General features: G+C 42.1%; 1 protein-coding gene across 1 annotated transcript; it reads right to left on the reverse strand.

The window, feature by feature from the left end:
* Nucleotides 1–16,159, reverse strand: LOC123186990 (uncharacterized). The gene is made up of 22 exons (XM_044598735.1): nt 15,288–16,159; nt 14,362–14,477; nt 13,597–13,805; nt 12,173–12,292; nt 10,911–11,039; nt 10,708–10,833; nt 9,877–9,932; nt 9,695–9,794; nt 8,948–9,065; nt 8,640–8,849; nt 8,005–8,329; nt 5,937–6,030; nt 5,132–5,240; nt 4,770–5,038; nt 4,283–4,410; nt 3,433–3,667; nt 2,977–3,165; nt 2,225–2,508; nt 1,926–2,133; nt 1,585–1,824; nt 1,287–1,369; nt 1–502 (listed from the first exon to the last, which is right to left on the reverse strand). The coding sequence occupies exons 1-22, from the start codon at nt 16,142–16,144 to the stop codon at nt 343–345; spliced, it is 4,365 nt and encodes a 1,454-aa protein (XP_044454670.1). The 5' UTR covers nt 16,145–16,159; the 3' UTR covers nt 1–342.
* Nucleotides 16,160–16,227: the final 68 nt, after the last annotated feature.

The raw sequence follows: 16,227 nt of genomic DNA on the forward strand, positions 1-16,227 counted from the left end.
TGAGTAAAAATGAACTTCACTGATTTTATATGCACTCACTCCTACTATTTATTACATACATAATGTACACCATACGAACGCCAATTGCATCACCTGTGTCTTGCTGTACACTCTGATCACTAGCTCAAACTAAAAACCTATAAACTAAAGAAATCTAGTTCACCCAAAGCAACCAAACCTATTCTAACGGTCAATGTACATACTCCGGACTAACAAAATTTCACTTCAGACACATCTACACTATGCCGGAACAAGTTTCGGGTCTAGAGCGCCATGACTACAGGGGACAAAATACAGCAGTGCCATGCCGTTGAGATTCTGCCATCTTTGCGACTAGGTACACTACATTGTCCAGAATCTGTCCGGGTCAGGGCTAAACAAGGAATGATCTTGGATCTCCAGATTTGCTATGTGCCAGTTGACCAATCCGGCTTGAAGCGACTTGACGACAAACAGGACGACTGGCAGTATCCACCACCCATCGTCGTCCCTACCCTTGAAGCTGCAGATGCGCCAAAGAACAAACAGATCAGCATGTAACATCTGGGTAGTTTTTAATTCTTGTGTCTCATCTAAAATAATATTTGTAATTTGTAATTAAGTCAATCCAAAACACAATGTTATCTACTATTATCACTATTAAAGGGGCATTTGTTGGTTTCGCTTCCACCCCTCTCATCCATACACCCCTCTCATCCATACATGCCCTCTCCCACCCTTTTTTTTTAAACCACGCGATAATCCCCACTAATTTTTTTTCTTTTTCAAATCAACCCCACCTCCTCGTTTCTAGGGGGGAAAATCCCTTGCAAAGCAATCGACAGAAATCAAATAAATTACCAAAAATAAATTACCAATAGCAAGAAATCCCTTGCTAGCAAACAACAAAATCAACTCATGTAGTTGTACGTACACAAACTCAATCACATCATATATTTCCTTACCTTTGCCTATGGACTCCCTCCCGACAACATATCTCAATCTCAACCCAATCAAATTTTCCTACGTTGAACCACTAGAACAAAGTTGCCCCTGTTGCAAGGCATAGGTACTTTGCTAGTAAAAGTAATTGTCTAGATTCTCAATGTGGCATTTTTTAATTACTCGCGACATGGGTTTCCCTAACCCCCAACAAATACCGCCCAAACTCTCGGTTTTAAGTGGAAAGCCTTGAAAATTATAGTAAGCCAGTTTCCTGAGCAATGGATCTTTTCCGAAAACTGGAGAATGAATAGTGCTGAGTCGATTGAAATGTTATCTCCATAAGTACACATAAGGAATCTAACCTTTTGGTGTTTGATGCCTGAGCTGAAGACACTGTCAAAGAAGATAGCCCGGAGTACATAGCACCATAGACGATTGCTACAATCTGCACGGAAATAAGATTCATAAATCTCCGAACCTGTCACCCTATATGTTTATGAATATATGGATATTAAACTGTAGCGATGCATTTCGAACTGATAGCAATAGAATTAATAGATATATTCTCTACTATTACAATGCTAGATACAAAAGGGTTCAAGGATAAATAGCATGTAAATAAAAGAGTTCAAGGATAAACCACATGTAAACAAGACTTACAATGTTTATGACAGAAGTAGTATTCCAAAGTGTAAAAATGCGGGTGACAGAAGATCTTTTTGGTCCTCGGCTGAAAAGTGCATTGAGGCCAGCAAGAAAAGGGGAAAGCAAAGCAAGGGGTGGAATAAGCAGTACAGCAAGGAAAGCTCCAACAGATATCCAGTAGTATTGTACAAGCATAAGCAGGGTGATGGTAAAATCACCCACAAGTACAATACAAATAAGCAACTGCAGTGTTTCCTGAAATGCCAAAGCAAGGTCACAGTTAAGGTAATATAGGTAACTGTCATGTACAACATGAGCATTTGTGTGCTTATAGAAAGGGTCTAGTGGTTGCTTACCGCATAGCCAATAGGCCTGCAATTTTGCAAGAGCAACGACAGAGGGAATAGATAATCTCTTTTGTAGTCCAGTGACTTCAGTGTCTCTTCATTTATGACCCCACCAGTCACTCCGCCTGTCAACCGCTTTCTGGAAACACCATAGCTTGTGCAAGGCTGATCCTGAATTGCCTGCTTGGAACCCAGTAGTGGAACTGCAAAATTCTTCCTGTACAATTAAAAACATAGCAGTCATTTCACACAGCATGAGAAATGTTTTTTGTAAGACATGCTATTGTAGTTAGCCTTTCTTTTCATACCTCGAGCGATCACCAAAATCTGGGGCATGCTCGTGATGGTGGTGACTCTTGTAGAAGTTTTCATTCACTGCTACAACAATACCTAGCTGGTAATAACCAGAAGCAGTGGACTGAAACCACCCTAGCTCTACTCGAACACCATGTCGCTCAAGTTGGGGATTCCCATGACTCTTAATCCAAGAAACAACCGGACCCAGAGTTGACCGGATGCTGCCTTGCTTTACTGACCTCAACTGAGTATTCAAGCCAGCTACTAATCTGTTCCAAATCGCAGTAGACACATACTGGGAAAATGAAACAGAATCACTGGGAGTGACTGAACACAAGAAATGCATTTTGTAGCATATATAAGAAGAAGAAAATAAGCAGTAGACACCTCAAAAACACTAGAATATGATATCAAAACGAAACACAGCTAATAGGGATTTTTATACCATTTGCCTCAAAGTTGTTGCACGCCTATGACAATTTGCAAAGTTGAGGCATATCAAATGGGGCAAGTTACAAAGGCACACTAACCTCGGGGCAAACGATAAAAATTCTGTAACCAATAATAATGCATTACTTTGGCAGACAACCATATCCTAATCAAGACTGGAATTTTTCTACTTCGACCATGTGTGACAAAGTGGCTACTGGCTAATCCTCATGTAGTAGTAATATAATTGGGAACGTGGAGCATATCTATAGATATAAAAAAAAAGTAATGTCCTTGGCATCACTTGTTCAATATTAAGTTGTCTAATGTTCACCTGGCCAAGAAGATTTGACAGTAATGTATCACTGTGTAGGTGGTATGGGGACATATAGCTCCCCTCACCGCCAAAAATTAAACACATGGGAAACCTCTTCTGGATTGTGGCCGCTACATCAAGTCGTTTCTCATCACCTCCCAGAAAGAAATCAATGTAAGCGACCATTAAGTCTGGAGTTGAACCAACCTGTTACGTTCAAACAATTACATGTGTTATATGTCAGCAACGAAAATAACACACCAAATTTCCCTGCATTCCTAACAAACAGCTATTCATGGTTCACAGAGCTAAGGAAGAGTATACTTCAGATCAGAAGTGAAACTCAGCTGAATAATATCTCTGAGTACCTATTCCAGGTATATCTGGTGAGTTTGGATACAAATTTTTAAAAACATTGGCACAATTACTACTGGTTCTAATACCAAATGATGTGACTAAATTATGATTACTGACCTTCAGCCCTTTATATAGAGCCCGTGATCTGCAAGAGCGAAGACATGAATGGTCGTATTCAGATTTAACGTATTCTTGAAGACGATGGATTTTCTTTCTTCTGCGCCATTGCTTCCAAGACCAGGCACAAGGATATGCAAGTACTGCAAGTATACTATGCACAGAACCTTCCCACCACTCAAAGGCTGCTACCAAATTTATCTCATCGATAAAACGATTAAAAGCATCTTCATACCTGGGAAAAAATAACAGAATTGTCACCTACAGTCAGGAGATACATATATATTGAAGTACAGATGGAAACATTAAACATTGTTCTCTCATGGAATATGGGTCATTAAATCGATATGTCATTCAGATCAATCAAGATAATAGTCGCTCCTGTTTCGAACACGATAGTTGAACTGTATTCAGCAAATTATATAGTTCCAGGTAGGCCCTAAAGGGTTTTGAATCTCGAATTTTAGTACTTCAGTCACTTTTTTTGCTCAAGCTCAGTTGGTTTCATCAACAATGTAATTGCTGTGTACCTGTGAATCTAGAACTACTACAGCAAGGATGGCTGTATGAGAACATCCAAGCTACAAATTCTAAAAAGAAAAAGAAAAGACAATAAGAGGAAGGATTTCACAAATGGGTAAATCAACAAAACAGTGCAATTTTTTCTATAGGTTAGTGACGCGTAGAACAATGTGAACATTAGTGATATGTAGAACAATTTACATCTGAAGTTATATATTTGCAGTGCAAATTATAGTAACTTCTGTGAATTCTATTACTTTGTGGTGAATGAACACGGATGAATTAGTGATCATGTACTGTCATAGATTCATAAGATGAAAAGCCTTACACAATGCCAATTATAGATTCAGGGGGCGAGTAAGGAAGATGCCACGGTTCTCGGAATGTATTAGGTCCCATGAAGTACATTCTGTGCACATGGCTTTGTGTTTCTTCTGCCCTGCTGGCCCCAGGTACCTATTTATAAGAAAATACACAATAAGCAAGATTTCTCAACAAACTGTACAAGTGTCCCTGTACTTCATCATATTTAAGAGCTAATTATGCTTTGATGAGGTGGAAAGCTTTTGACGAGGCATGTTTAGATAAATAGAAGTAGTGGGGATCAACTAATAATGGAAAACTTTTTTTCCATACATGTTGGGGTGGGCCTTTGATGAGGTGGCAGGTCTGGTGAGATGGCATGTGTGCATGTTTAAGATAAATAGGAGTGGTGATCAACTACTTAGGTATATACGATTGCTCAATGACCAGATCTAGGTGATTTAGTTGCTCTAACTACATCCAAAGACCATTTAGAATAAAATGAACTATACCTCAGCCAATGAAAGCAAAAAAGGCGAAGAAGCATAGGCATCATTGTGGATTGCACTTGTAGCCCGATAAGTGACTTCACTCTCACCAATCTTAACTCTTACAGCACTTAAGATGAGTGCCAAAAGAATAATTGCAAAGAATAGGAAAACCGCAAAAGGCCAAGGACCCCCAAAAGTATATATAACTTCCTCAAGTGGTGTGTAACAATTTGGCATCTTGTACTTAGCAGATATGCACTTATACGGGCAGGATGGCTGGGTAACACCACCTAGCAAGTCAAAGTTAATGCTTAGTTTCTTCCATGCAAAGTCAAGAAGTTTGAACATCAACAAGACAAGATAACGCAAGTCCGATGACCTACCTCTTACATATATGAAGTCAGCACGGTTTGGAAGAGCATTCAAAGAACAAGGGGTGCAGAGAGATGAGTTGGACCCAGCAACATTTTTATATGTTCCAACTGGGCATTCCTGGAAAGAGTTATAGTCAGTCAATGGTTTCAGAGGAACTAACAGAAAGTCATCTGCTAGTTAGAGGACATTAGCCTATTAGCCTTTTGTTATCAAGACGGAGTGTGTGGTGCAGGTTCTTATGAGAAAGTTCCCTCTCTTTCAGCCACTTAGCCTATTAGCCTTTCGTTCATCTATTGTCACTAACAACCTTACCTTTTCCTTAACAAAAAGATGTGCAAAGCTTCTACGGCTCTCTAAAAAGAAGTATGAACCATCAACCATAAAAGGCTTAGTTTTGTACTGCGTCCTGGAGCCAAAAAGTTCTGTCCACCCTAGCCTCATCCCTCTTTTTTCTGTTCCCTTTAATGTAAATATTCTGGATGTTACTCCTTAATGAAAATGGATGCAGAGATTTTGCATATACAAGAAAAGGAACAGGTAAAATAAATTAATATGTATTAAGATGAATACTACTTCCTCCGTTCCTAAATATAAGTCTTTGTAGAGATTTCACTACGGACTACATACGAAGCAAAATGAGTGAATCTACACTCTAAAATAAGTCTATATACATCCGTATGTAGTTTGTAGTGCAATCTCTAAAAAGACTTATATTTAGGAACGGAGGGAGTATATATTATTTGTGTTACTAATAACAGAAAACGTGCTATGTAAGCTGGATGAACAAAGACATGTCAAGTTTAGTGCTCATACGGTACAAAATGTTCCATATAGTCCCACAGGGCACTCCTTTCCTGTTATTGTTCCATCTTCTCCAAAATGCCCATCATCATTACCAGAACCTCCACTACACAAAAGAACAGCTATTGGAAATTAGCACAAGAATATATTCATTCACTAAGACTTCTCAAGGCTCATGGCAGTGCACAAATGAAGTTCCATGCCAAAACAAAATACTATTGAGTTCTCCCATGTAGGTCAACACAGATAGTAGCTGTTGCATTTCATGCTGAAAACATGCATCTGAGGAGAAAAATAAAACAACAGGTATGCCTCAGAAATTTAGAGTAAATCGCACCACAAGTATGATAACACGCAAATGGAATTAAAAAATGCCTTTAGAGTAAATGCACCACAGATACCTGATCTAATAACAAAGTAACCATTAGGTCCCTATACTTGTAAAACATTTTGGCAGGTCCCTAAACTTGCTAAACCATTTGGCAGGTCAAAACATGTGTCACTTGGGTCATTTTGACTCAAGCTAAAATGCCAACGTTATGCTGAAGGTATGACCATGATGTTCATCATTATGTGAACCCAAATTGCAGCATTGATCATCGACCCAACAAATAACGTCAGTTTAGCACTTCTATTCAATTGGCATGTCATCATATTAGGTGAATGAAAGGCCATCATACCTTCAACTTGACATATGGATGATTCAAATTAGCTTTTGCACCTTTTTATTACTATATTAACAATCTTAGCAGACTATAAAGTTGTAATGACCTAAATGTTGTGTTCTAAAACACAGCCTAGGTAGCCTCTGCACATGTAGTATTTCACAATTTTAGCTACTTATCAGGTTGTAATGACCTATGCAATGTTAAGACTAGGAGAGCGCTTTTGCTGCCGCATGTTAGGCCATAGTTGAAGGCTGTGTATTGGACCCACCTAGAAGGTTCTATGTGGACAATAGCACCACCTAAGCAGCAATGTTGAGGTTGGTGCGGCAGGCAAAAGGCAGCGACTCATAGGTCTGCTACTCTGCCCTAGATCTGCAGCACTAACTTCAGAGCAGAACAGGGATAACATGGCATTAGGAAGAGGCAATGTAACACTGGCATAGCCCATGGACCAGTAGCAGTGACGCCTGTTGAGGTCATGAGCAGAGGCATGTAGGCGAGGTAAGAAAGGAAATGGCCCACCCAACTAATCTGGCCCAACTCAACACCCACTCACATCCTAGGGCTTCAGTGCTTCAGCACAGCCTCCATCACCATCAGTCTCCACCGGCCTCCTCTTATGGTGAGTTCACAGGCCACCACTGCTGCTCCGTTCACTGGTTTCTTCCTATCAACCAGCTAGATCAAGTGACCATGGCCATAGGGGACAGGAGGGAAACAGAAGCAAGCTTCGGTAGGTGACGTTTATGGTGGTGAAAAACTGAAGCAGCCACAGAAGAAGGTGACAGCAGAAATGCGAAACAAACATACGGCTTCTGGTTAGCTTCTCCTTGCCTACCTAACTTCTATGTTGGTTTACATCCATATCTATTTTGTACTTTTGTTTGTGTGTTCTAGATAATGCAGTAGCAAGCAGATAGTGACGTAGGAACTTAAAACGTGAGATGGGCAAACAGAGGAAGTAGCAGGTAAGGAAATTCTGAAAATCAGGATGATTTGCAGAAAACACCATTAAACAACTTAAGCTCCAATGTTGTGCCCTCCAGTAAGCTAACTTTGTTTTAGGACTTTCTTGACAGTCCTAATCCCTAAGGTCCCGTCCAAACTAACAAGCAAGTCCAATGAGGATTCTGCTTGAATGTTGTGGTTGCAACAGAACACCAATAATCACATGTAACCGCAATTGGTAGGTCAACGCTGGTGCAAACATATGATCTCTTTCTAATATGTAGGTGTCATTATGAAGGAATTTATTATATCAGGTATACTGGTTAAAGGAAAATCATCTGGAAGGCTCCGAATAACATAGTGAAACAATAAATGATCATGTCTCATGGCTTTAGAGAGACAGGTATATGCACAAGCAAGGAACCTCCTTTTTAATTATCATGGGTATTTACATGATTACGTACCTTGATGCTACTGTACCATTGATAGATGCAATCTGAACAAATTCATCTCCAGTAGCAATATTTGACCAGTGGAAGTGTATTCTGCCACCACCACCGCCACCTCCACCATGTATGCCTCCTTTGCCTCCAGATGCTGACAATGATGAATTTTTCTCTACCAGAAGCCCTTGAAGGAAAAAGAGAATTGTTCCTCCAGAACCGCCACCAATGCCACCTTTGAAGGACGCACTGGAATTTCCAATTGTGTCTCTATTGCTTTCACCATTAGAGCTCACAGAGCCATAAATTAACAATCTTGCAAGTGGCCATTTCATGGATCCAATGACTGCATCAGGAAATTAATCGGAATTTATAAGAGAAGTGGTACCAAAAGCTTCGCAAACTAAATGTACTTATTTCCAGAAGCAAACTGAAAAGAAAAGGCTAGTTAAGTAAGAAGAGTGCATGTAGTAGATTATGCTCTCATTGTGCAGGGCAATGTGCTCGTGTCAAGCAAAGAATAAGGAAAAAGAAATGTGATGACAGCAAACTCTGATGTTGCTATTAAAGTGCTTGAAGGAAAACTATCATCAGCACGGTAAACCCCTGTTGTGGATAAAGATTCACAACACAAGACTACACAAAATAGTGCATACCTATCAATCCCCCACCAGCACTGTCATCGCCTGACTCCGGAGAACCAGTACCACTTCCTAGCTCACATGGAAGATAAGCACTGCCATATCGTTGACCTCCTTCACTTGTCATTCCGTTGTAAATCCCTATACCACCCTGGCCTCCATGACCAGCACCACCACCAGCTCCATACTTAAGAAATGTTCCTCTACCAATGCCTGCTTTGCAACCTATAAAAAGATCCAGATTGCTGAGTGAACAGAGTTACCACATTGATAGGAGAGATTCCAGTTATTTTACTGATCACAACACAAAAACACTGAATCACCTAACTCTGAGGCACTTATTGCACCACCATCTGTGACAGTCACGGTTCTTGCTCGATGAATATGAATTATACTCCCCTTGACTATGCCACCGACAGTTATGTCTTCAACACGGCAAATCTGCAAAATGTGAATTTCTTGCTAAGAAGCTAGAACAAAACACGAACTTCAAACTGCAATATAGCCAGATCCAATTTAAATGAAACAACAACGCACAATACAACTATGAGATAATATGAACTTAATGTTATTTCTATTGGCAGGAGGGAATATTTATTGTCTTGTGAATTGTGATAAAATTAAGGTGTATCATTCACCACTATCACCATGTTAGTAGCAAGAGGTGATTCCTTTTTTCTATCCATTTGATGTATTAGTTGTCCTGGGTAGGTATAATCCATGAAATCGTTCGGTTTGCCGATTCACGTGTATTGCATTCCGTCAGTACAGGGAGTGTTGATAAAAGAAATCAGAAATGCAATGCACTGCAGAAAATCATCTCTCTACTGAATGACAATGAAGGTTGGAGTGCAAGTATCAAATTCGACATGGTATACGACACATTTCAACAGTGCAAGTATCGAACACATCTTGTGGAATGAATATCCAAAGGGACAATGTAATTAAAATTTAAAAGTTCAGCCATCATGCTTCCTTGCCAAGAAGTTCGCTCTTGTATGGAAGGTCTACAAGTTAATGAAAATTAGGAGCTTCCTTCAGAAGAGAATCTCACAGCAAACAATCCTTACTTGTATTGTAAATGACAAGGAGCTGTTCACATGGCAATCATCGGGGGGTGCGATTAACTCACTAGGGCATGTTTTACTTTCACAGATCGAAAGTGCATCCCTGATATACACAAACGTTAATCCACAGCAGTGTTTAGAAGCAACTAAAGACCATTAATTTACATTGCAACAGCAGAACTCACAAGCTGCTTCGAACATCCTCATCTAGTGGAGCCTGGACAACGGAACCAGGACCAACCTGCTCATACATCAAGAGAAGTTGTGGTCACAAAAGTTATAACTACATGGAACAAGTTTTAAAGCTCACATGTTGTTTCGACATGATAACATGGACCAGCTCAACACTAAGCATACCAAAAAGGGAATCCCAAGAAATACAGTTGCACGGGATTAAGAAAGAACCAGGAAAGTGGATTTACTTGTTTCCAGAAGCATCCCAAATAATAATTGCATCAAGAGCTCAATGCATGTGGTTCAAACAAGTCAAGGCAAACACTAGGAAACATGGTTTATAAGGCAGTAAAGCGACCTAAAGCGAGCACCGCCCGCTCTGACGCTTAAGCGACGCCTAAGAGTCTAAAGCAGGCGCTTAAGCGCCTAAAGCGGGCATATTTCTGAGGCGCTGCCAGGGCGCCTTATCGCTTAAGCGTCTGAAGCAGGACGCTTTATAAACATTGCTAGGAAACGGCAGTGCTTCCTAGATACTTATAATGCTGAAAGCTGATGAGTAGCATAAAAATAAGAACAGAAAATCATTAATCTACCAACACTCTCATATATGTGACATATTGCTGACCAACATGCAGTACAGTCAGCTATTCATTATACAAGTTCTAAGAACTTCAAGAAATTACAACTTATGAGATCTGAATAAATTGAGAATGCAGATAAGTGAAGTGCCCTTCCTACATAATAATGCATATGCTATATCATCCACCGGAGAAGGAAATATTGAAGGTCTGCATAGGTAATTGCGCAAAAACTGGATAGGTAATGATATAATATGATCTTACTTCAATGTTGTAAAACAGAGACAGAAACAGTTGGCGTGCTTTGATTCCATCTCCAGGACCACTCAAATTAAGAAGTCCTTGTCCATAAACTCCCAAAGCAGCATTGGAAGATATCACTGACCCATGCTGTCAGAACAGAGAAAACTGAACTTCCACTACTAAGAAAAGGACATTTTGGCAATAAGGCTTTCAAACAAACATACCTTGAGTACGACAAGGTTTCTTGCCTCAAGCATTGATGCAAGAACAACATCCTTACCCCCACCATCTATCTGAATCTTCGAATCCCACATCAAGAGCACCTTCACATACATTCTGAAAGCACCATACACCTACAATAACAGGAGAAACTTAGGACTGCATAACATGCTCAGAAATGATTATAATGAAGTAACAAACAGTATTATTGGTACATCAGATGTGTCTTCCTGTTGAATCTTTGCAATTACAAGGAAGAAACACACACATACAGAGAGATGAGCCTATCGTCCAATCACAAGCTAGAATGACAGAAACCAGGCATAATTCGGTGAATTTCACTAAATCCCTACTGTACGCACCTACGCGTGTGTGTAAACATGAACAGCAGGATTTGAGCCCTCTTGGGTGGAGCTGTTGCCCCCACAACTCCATCCCACGGTCCCACCAAGAGGCGGTTTTCATCTTGCTTCTAAATATAGTCCTACTATAGCAAGCAATGCTTCAATGTCTGCAAGTGTTGGACGCATGACAGTTCCTCAATGCTTCATCAGCATGTGTGAGAGCCATGGAAAGTATCCGAGAATTCCTCAGGTGTATCAGAGCCATGTCAGATCACATGTTGGGATATTGTTATTCTCCTCTCTGACAGGGCAAGGTCTCAAGTTTGGAGCAAAAATATCTTGTAGTTGGGCAACTGACGATATAGGCATTACACAAAGAGCAATATCAACTCAGCTGGACGGAAGAATGGAACTAGCACAAAATTCTAAAGCAGGTCAGAACATGGTCGACTCAGCACAGCAGGCTAGAATGGATTTTCAAGAAGCGTAATCACATCAAATTAATACTGGACGTATGTACAGCATACAGCATGGTGTAGTTCGATTGGTGAAATTTAGGATACCAAATTGTGTCACAGGGCACTGAAATTTACAGGTGTAAAAGCATCACCATCCACATACGCATGCGCTTGCACCAAAAATATATAGATATGCAATTCATAATTCTCACAAAACAGTTGGGTCTCTCAACATCCACACCTCCTTTAACAGCCCCTTGCTCAAGCGGTTGTAAATTTTGTCGAATGATTGTTTTTTAGGAAATGCTCATCCACAATTGCGTTGGAGGCCTTAACTTCTATAAATCGCAGCAAGACTTCTTTAAAACAATTAATTTAGATCATCAATTCCTCCTTCACCTTGGTGCTTAAGGAAAAGTCTCTACAAGCACCATAAACAAAAGCTGTGTATACAACAAGGCATACCTTTATAACAGAGTCACTCATTAGAAGCTCCTCTGCAACCAGCTCAAACTCTGATATTGGATTTTCAGACAACCCAAAGCAGATGCTACCCCCAGTAAGTAGCCTTATTTGCCCTGTCACCTGAACAAGTAGAAAATAGGAGCAAATAAAAACAGCGAATTAAATAATGGAAATGCAGGTAGGAATAGGAAAAGTGTCAAACAATAACAAACAGTAGGTAAAGAGGAAGGAATGCACAACGAATATAAAGGGCATGGAAACCCAACCAAACAAATTTAGAAAGGAGCTCCATGATAAAAATGTAAACATGCCTGATATGCATAGACTTCATTGCTCACTCAAGTCCAAAAAGAATATATTCGTATATAAATTATTTAGTGGCCCATGTAAAAAGAAACATTGTGATCGACAAACTAAATTCTAAAAATTAGCCACAGCAAAGGAAAAGAAGATAATGAACGGGAAAATTATAGTAGAGTGACAACTGCAGGAATCAATGGTTATTACAAACTGTGAGTGTTGTATGGCATGCCAGTGGTTGACTGACGGGGCAAGGGGGCAGGCGGGCAGCAGGGGCCTTTTCTCCTGCCAGGCTCCATGCTGGCACAGCAAGCACTGCCAAACTTTTTTTCCACCCTAGCTCAGATAAGAAGTTTAATCGATCTGAAGGGGTAAGTAAACAGAGAATGGCTTAAGTTGTGTTGGTGGGCTTTGGGTTTACTACATAAAAGACAGAATATGGCACCAGGCAGCCCAGACTAGCCGAGTCAAGCTAACAAGCGTCCGAGACCCTCCCTCGACCAGTGTTACAATTGCAGGGCATGGGCACTGGGTGGGCATCACAGCAAGGAACCCTAGCGGCAAGGTCAAATCCTGGCTCAACCCCTGTGTGTAGGAACACCACAAGCAGGTTCAATTAGTGCTGCTCAACAGCTCATCCACTTTACAAAAATCACATTAGCTTGTTGAGAACAAGGCCATGTAAATTTGAGAAACTGGATGATAGCCTAGTGGTGGAGGCATGAGGTGGTGTCTCCTTGCCAACCTGGGTTCGACCCCTGTGGGGATTAAACCGCGTTGATTTATTTCATAGAGTGAATAAACCAGTGTCGTCTTCTTAATAAAATTTTGTCGTGCCAATATCCGCAATTAGATTAGTGCAGGTATTATTACGGGACCTCCTTAAATGGGGAACATAGATTTGCAGAAACAATTGGATATTAGTGCGGTGTAGATGCATTACTGAGAGAAGGCACTTAAAGAAAATCGAGATATTAGTGTAGTTATACAGGTACAGTATGTTTGCTTGGAAAAAAATATACAGTACAACATAACCTCAGAATTAGTTGCGCAAAGGCATACAAAATATTGATTAATAAATAAGTCATGAATGTGATGTTAGTGATGAGTCAAAGTATTCAAACCTGTACTCTGGACCACAACAAGGGAACCAGCACTTTTGCATTGCTCTCCACAAGCACATTGGACCAAAGTTTAGTCACTGAGAAACCCAGCAATGGAGTTTCCGTATGTGTGGTGAAGTTCCCATTGCTGACCTTTAGAGTCTCCAATGATTTATCATATATTGTGCCTGCTGCACCAGCATTCTGGGGGCACCCAAAACTCTGTCCACCTGATGAATGTGAAAAAAGTTTTACCATCAGAATATAATGAATGGGAGAAGGATTGCAAACAGGCGTTGACATCTTGCTCTCAAGAACTTTATTGTTGATATTTAGCAGTTGTTCCATTAGGAGAAACCATTGACTCATGAAAAAAGGTGTTTGCACACGAGCGGTACTTTATGCAAAATAGTGCAAAACAAGGCTGCATGAGTTTAACATCATGGCTAAGTCAACAGAATGCACTAATTGAGCTATCCCTACATGAGGTGCAACCTACGTGTCACACCCTTAATGCATTTGGTACTCCCTCTGTAAAGAAATATAAGAGTGTTTAGATCACTACTTTAGTGATCTAAATGCTCTTATAATTCTTCACGGAGGGAATAGTTACTAACTAGCCAGAGAACCAATACATGACACTAAACAGTATTAGTAACCAGTAATAAATATCCATTGCACTATTAATTGAAATAGTTTGGCCGATTGTGCTTCCCTATGGGGAAACACCAGTGGCAGGAGGGTTACAAAACAGTTGCATAGAAACTAAGGCCAGAAAATACTCACCGTGAGCTATAATTTCCAAATCTTGCTGAATGCTGTAAAACTTTAGGGATATCCTCCCACCACCTCCTCCGCCCCATCCATTACCACCGCCAGCACTTATTGTACCATTTCCATATCTAGAATGTTATACAATAAGGGAGTGTTGCATCTCACAGGTCAACGCAGAAAGCATAAAGTGCAAGTATGTGGTTTGCTACTTTGCCTATGGGATGTTTATGAATCTTGCAGCAATTAATAAAGTAAATGGTCATTGTTAAATGTTTAAATGGAATTTCGGTTTTGCAAAGATTCAAACCTTGTGGGCAGCTCAGATATTATGGGTCATAACAGGGCTATGTATCGACTGTACCATTGGAGTCGCACTAGAGCATCATATCCAACAACACTTAGCCATATCACAACTCATGATATTTCTTAATATTTCAAACTTGAGTAAATGGTCAACGTTAGAGATTGTCTGCTTGAACAAAATAATTTGTGTGTAGGGTAGCAGGAAGAAAGGCAGCACATCAGACAGCAAGTCACTGATTTGCAACTCAACGCAGCAACTGCACTCAAATTATAGAATCACGGTACAACCAGACCAAGTCATAGATACTCTCGATTTCCTTGTTTTGCTTGAAAATATAATTTCAACATAATCCTGAATAAAGGAGATTCACCCAGTGTCTAACAAAGTGCAATGACATGGTAATTCATAAAACGCTCTAAAATTCCGTAACTAGAAAAAACATCATAATGTCCACATTATGAATATGTAGCCAGAACATGCATTTATTTATCGACAGAAGCATACGGACTAGCTAATTCCCGTGGAATAATGTGAAATGATCAAATAGGACTCGAATACTTCTATCGAAGGACTTCACATTGCCAACGTAAATCGTATCCAAAACAAGTAAAGTTTCAAGAAATGCAGAACTTACAGCTTGAAAGCCTTGATCATAATGCTTCCGCCGGACCCACCGCCCCCTCGGAGACTGCCCACGCCTCCTTCGGCAAGCACAACTCCATCAACAGTCAAAATCTCACTCGCCCTGAGCAAGACGCGGCCTCCGCCGTCCCCTCCAAGCCTCTCGTCAGCGGTCAAGCTCCCACCCTTGCTGCCGTAGCTCCACGGATTGTCCAAGAAGGCCCACGCGTACACGTCGCCGCCCCAGTTGGTGTCGTTGGAGACCTTGCACGACGCGCCGCGGCCGCCGTGCCCGCCGCCGGCCCCCTCGAGGCTGTGCGGCGTGCCGGAGGTCTGGGGCGGGGGCGCGCCGGCGAGGCCGGTGGTGTTGACGGCGGAGCCGCGGCCGAGCGAGACGTTGGCGGCGTGCAGGCCGACGGAGCCGGCGACGAGCTGGGCGCGCTCGCCGACCGCGATGCTCCCGGAGACGTTGAACACGAGGCGGCAGCCGGGGACCCGGCAGGCGATGCTCACCCCGGCGCGCACCTCAACGCTGCCGGTGCCGTGCGCGCACACGTCGCCGGACAGGGTGGCGGTGCTGGAGGCGATGACGCAGACCGCGTCGAAGGACCCCGCGCCGCCCAGCTCCTCGCAGGTCCGCGCGCTCGCCGCCCCGTCCCGGCACGGCAGCTCCGCCTCCGGGTCCTCCGCGCCGCCGCCGCCGCCGCGGACCCCGTACGGGAGCCGCGCCAGGCTGTCCTCGCGCCGCAGCGCCAGCGCCGTCGCGGAGACGCGGTGGCCGCCAATCAGGCCGGCCGACACCGCGACGAGCAGCGCGGCGCAGCAGGCGAGGCGCGTCGCCGCCGCGGAGCGCTCCGGGCCGCGAATCATGGCTCAGCAGCGCATTCTAGGCGGGGAGAAGCGGCCCGAGCGAGCACCGGAGCGATTCGCGGTGGCTGGCGGCGGCGGCGTCG

The sequence above is a fragment of the Triticum aestivum genome, chromosome 2A (assembly GCF_018294505.1).
Source record: "Triticum aestivum cultivar Chinese Spring chromosome 2A, IWGSC CS RefSeq v2.1, whole genome shotgun sequence".
In the NCBI taxonomy this organism is placed as follows: domain Eukaryota; kingdom Viridiplantae; phylum Streptophyta; class Magnoliopsida; order Poales; family Poaceae; genus Triticum; species Triticum aestivum.

What these genes read in the sequence shown, in the direction of transcription:
- LOC123186990 (XM_044598735.1), bottom strand. Translation starts at nt 16,144, where the DNA reads ATGATTCGCGGCCCGGAGCGCTCCGCGGCGGCGACGCGCCTCGCCTGC. An exon ending in GAGGATGTTCGAAGCAGCTT is followed by an intron (nt 9,795 to 9,876) that starts GTGAGTTCTGCT and finishes TGTGTATATCAG; the next exon opens with GGATGCACTTTCGATCTGTG. An exon ending in CCTTGTCATTTACAATACAA is followed by an intron (nt 9,066 to 9,694) that starts GTAAGGATTGTT and finishes CACATTTTGCAG; the next exon opens with ATTTGCCGTGTTGAAGACAT.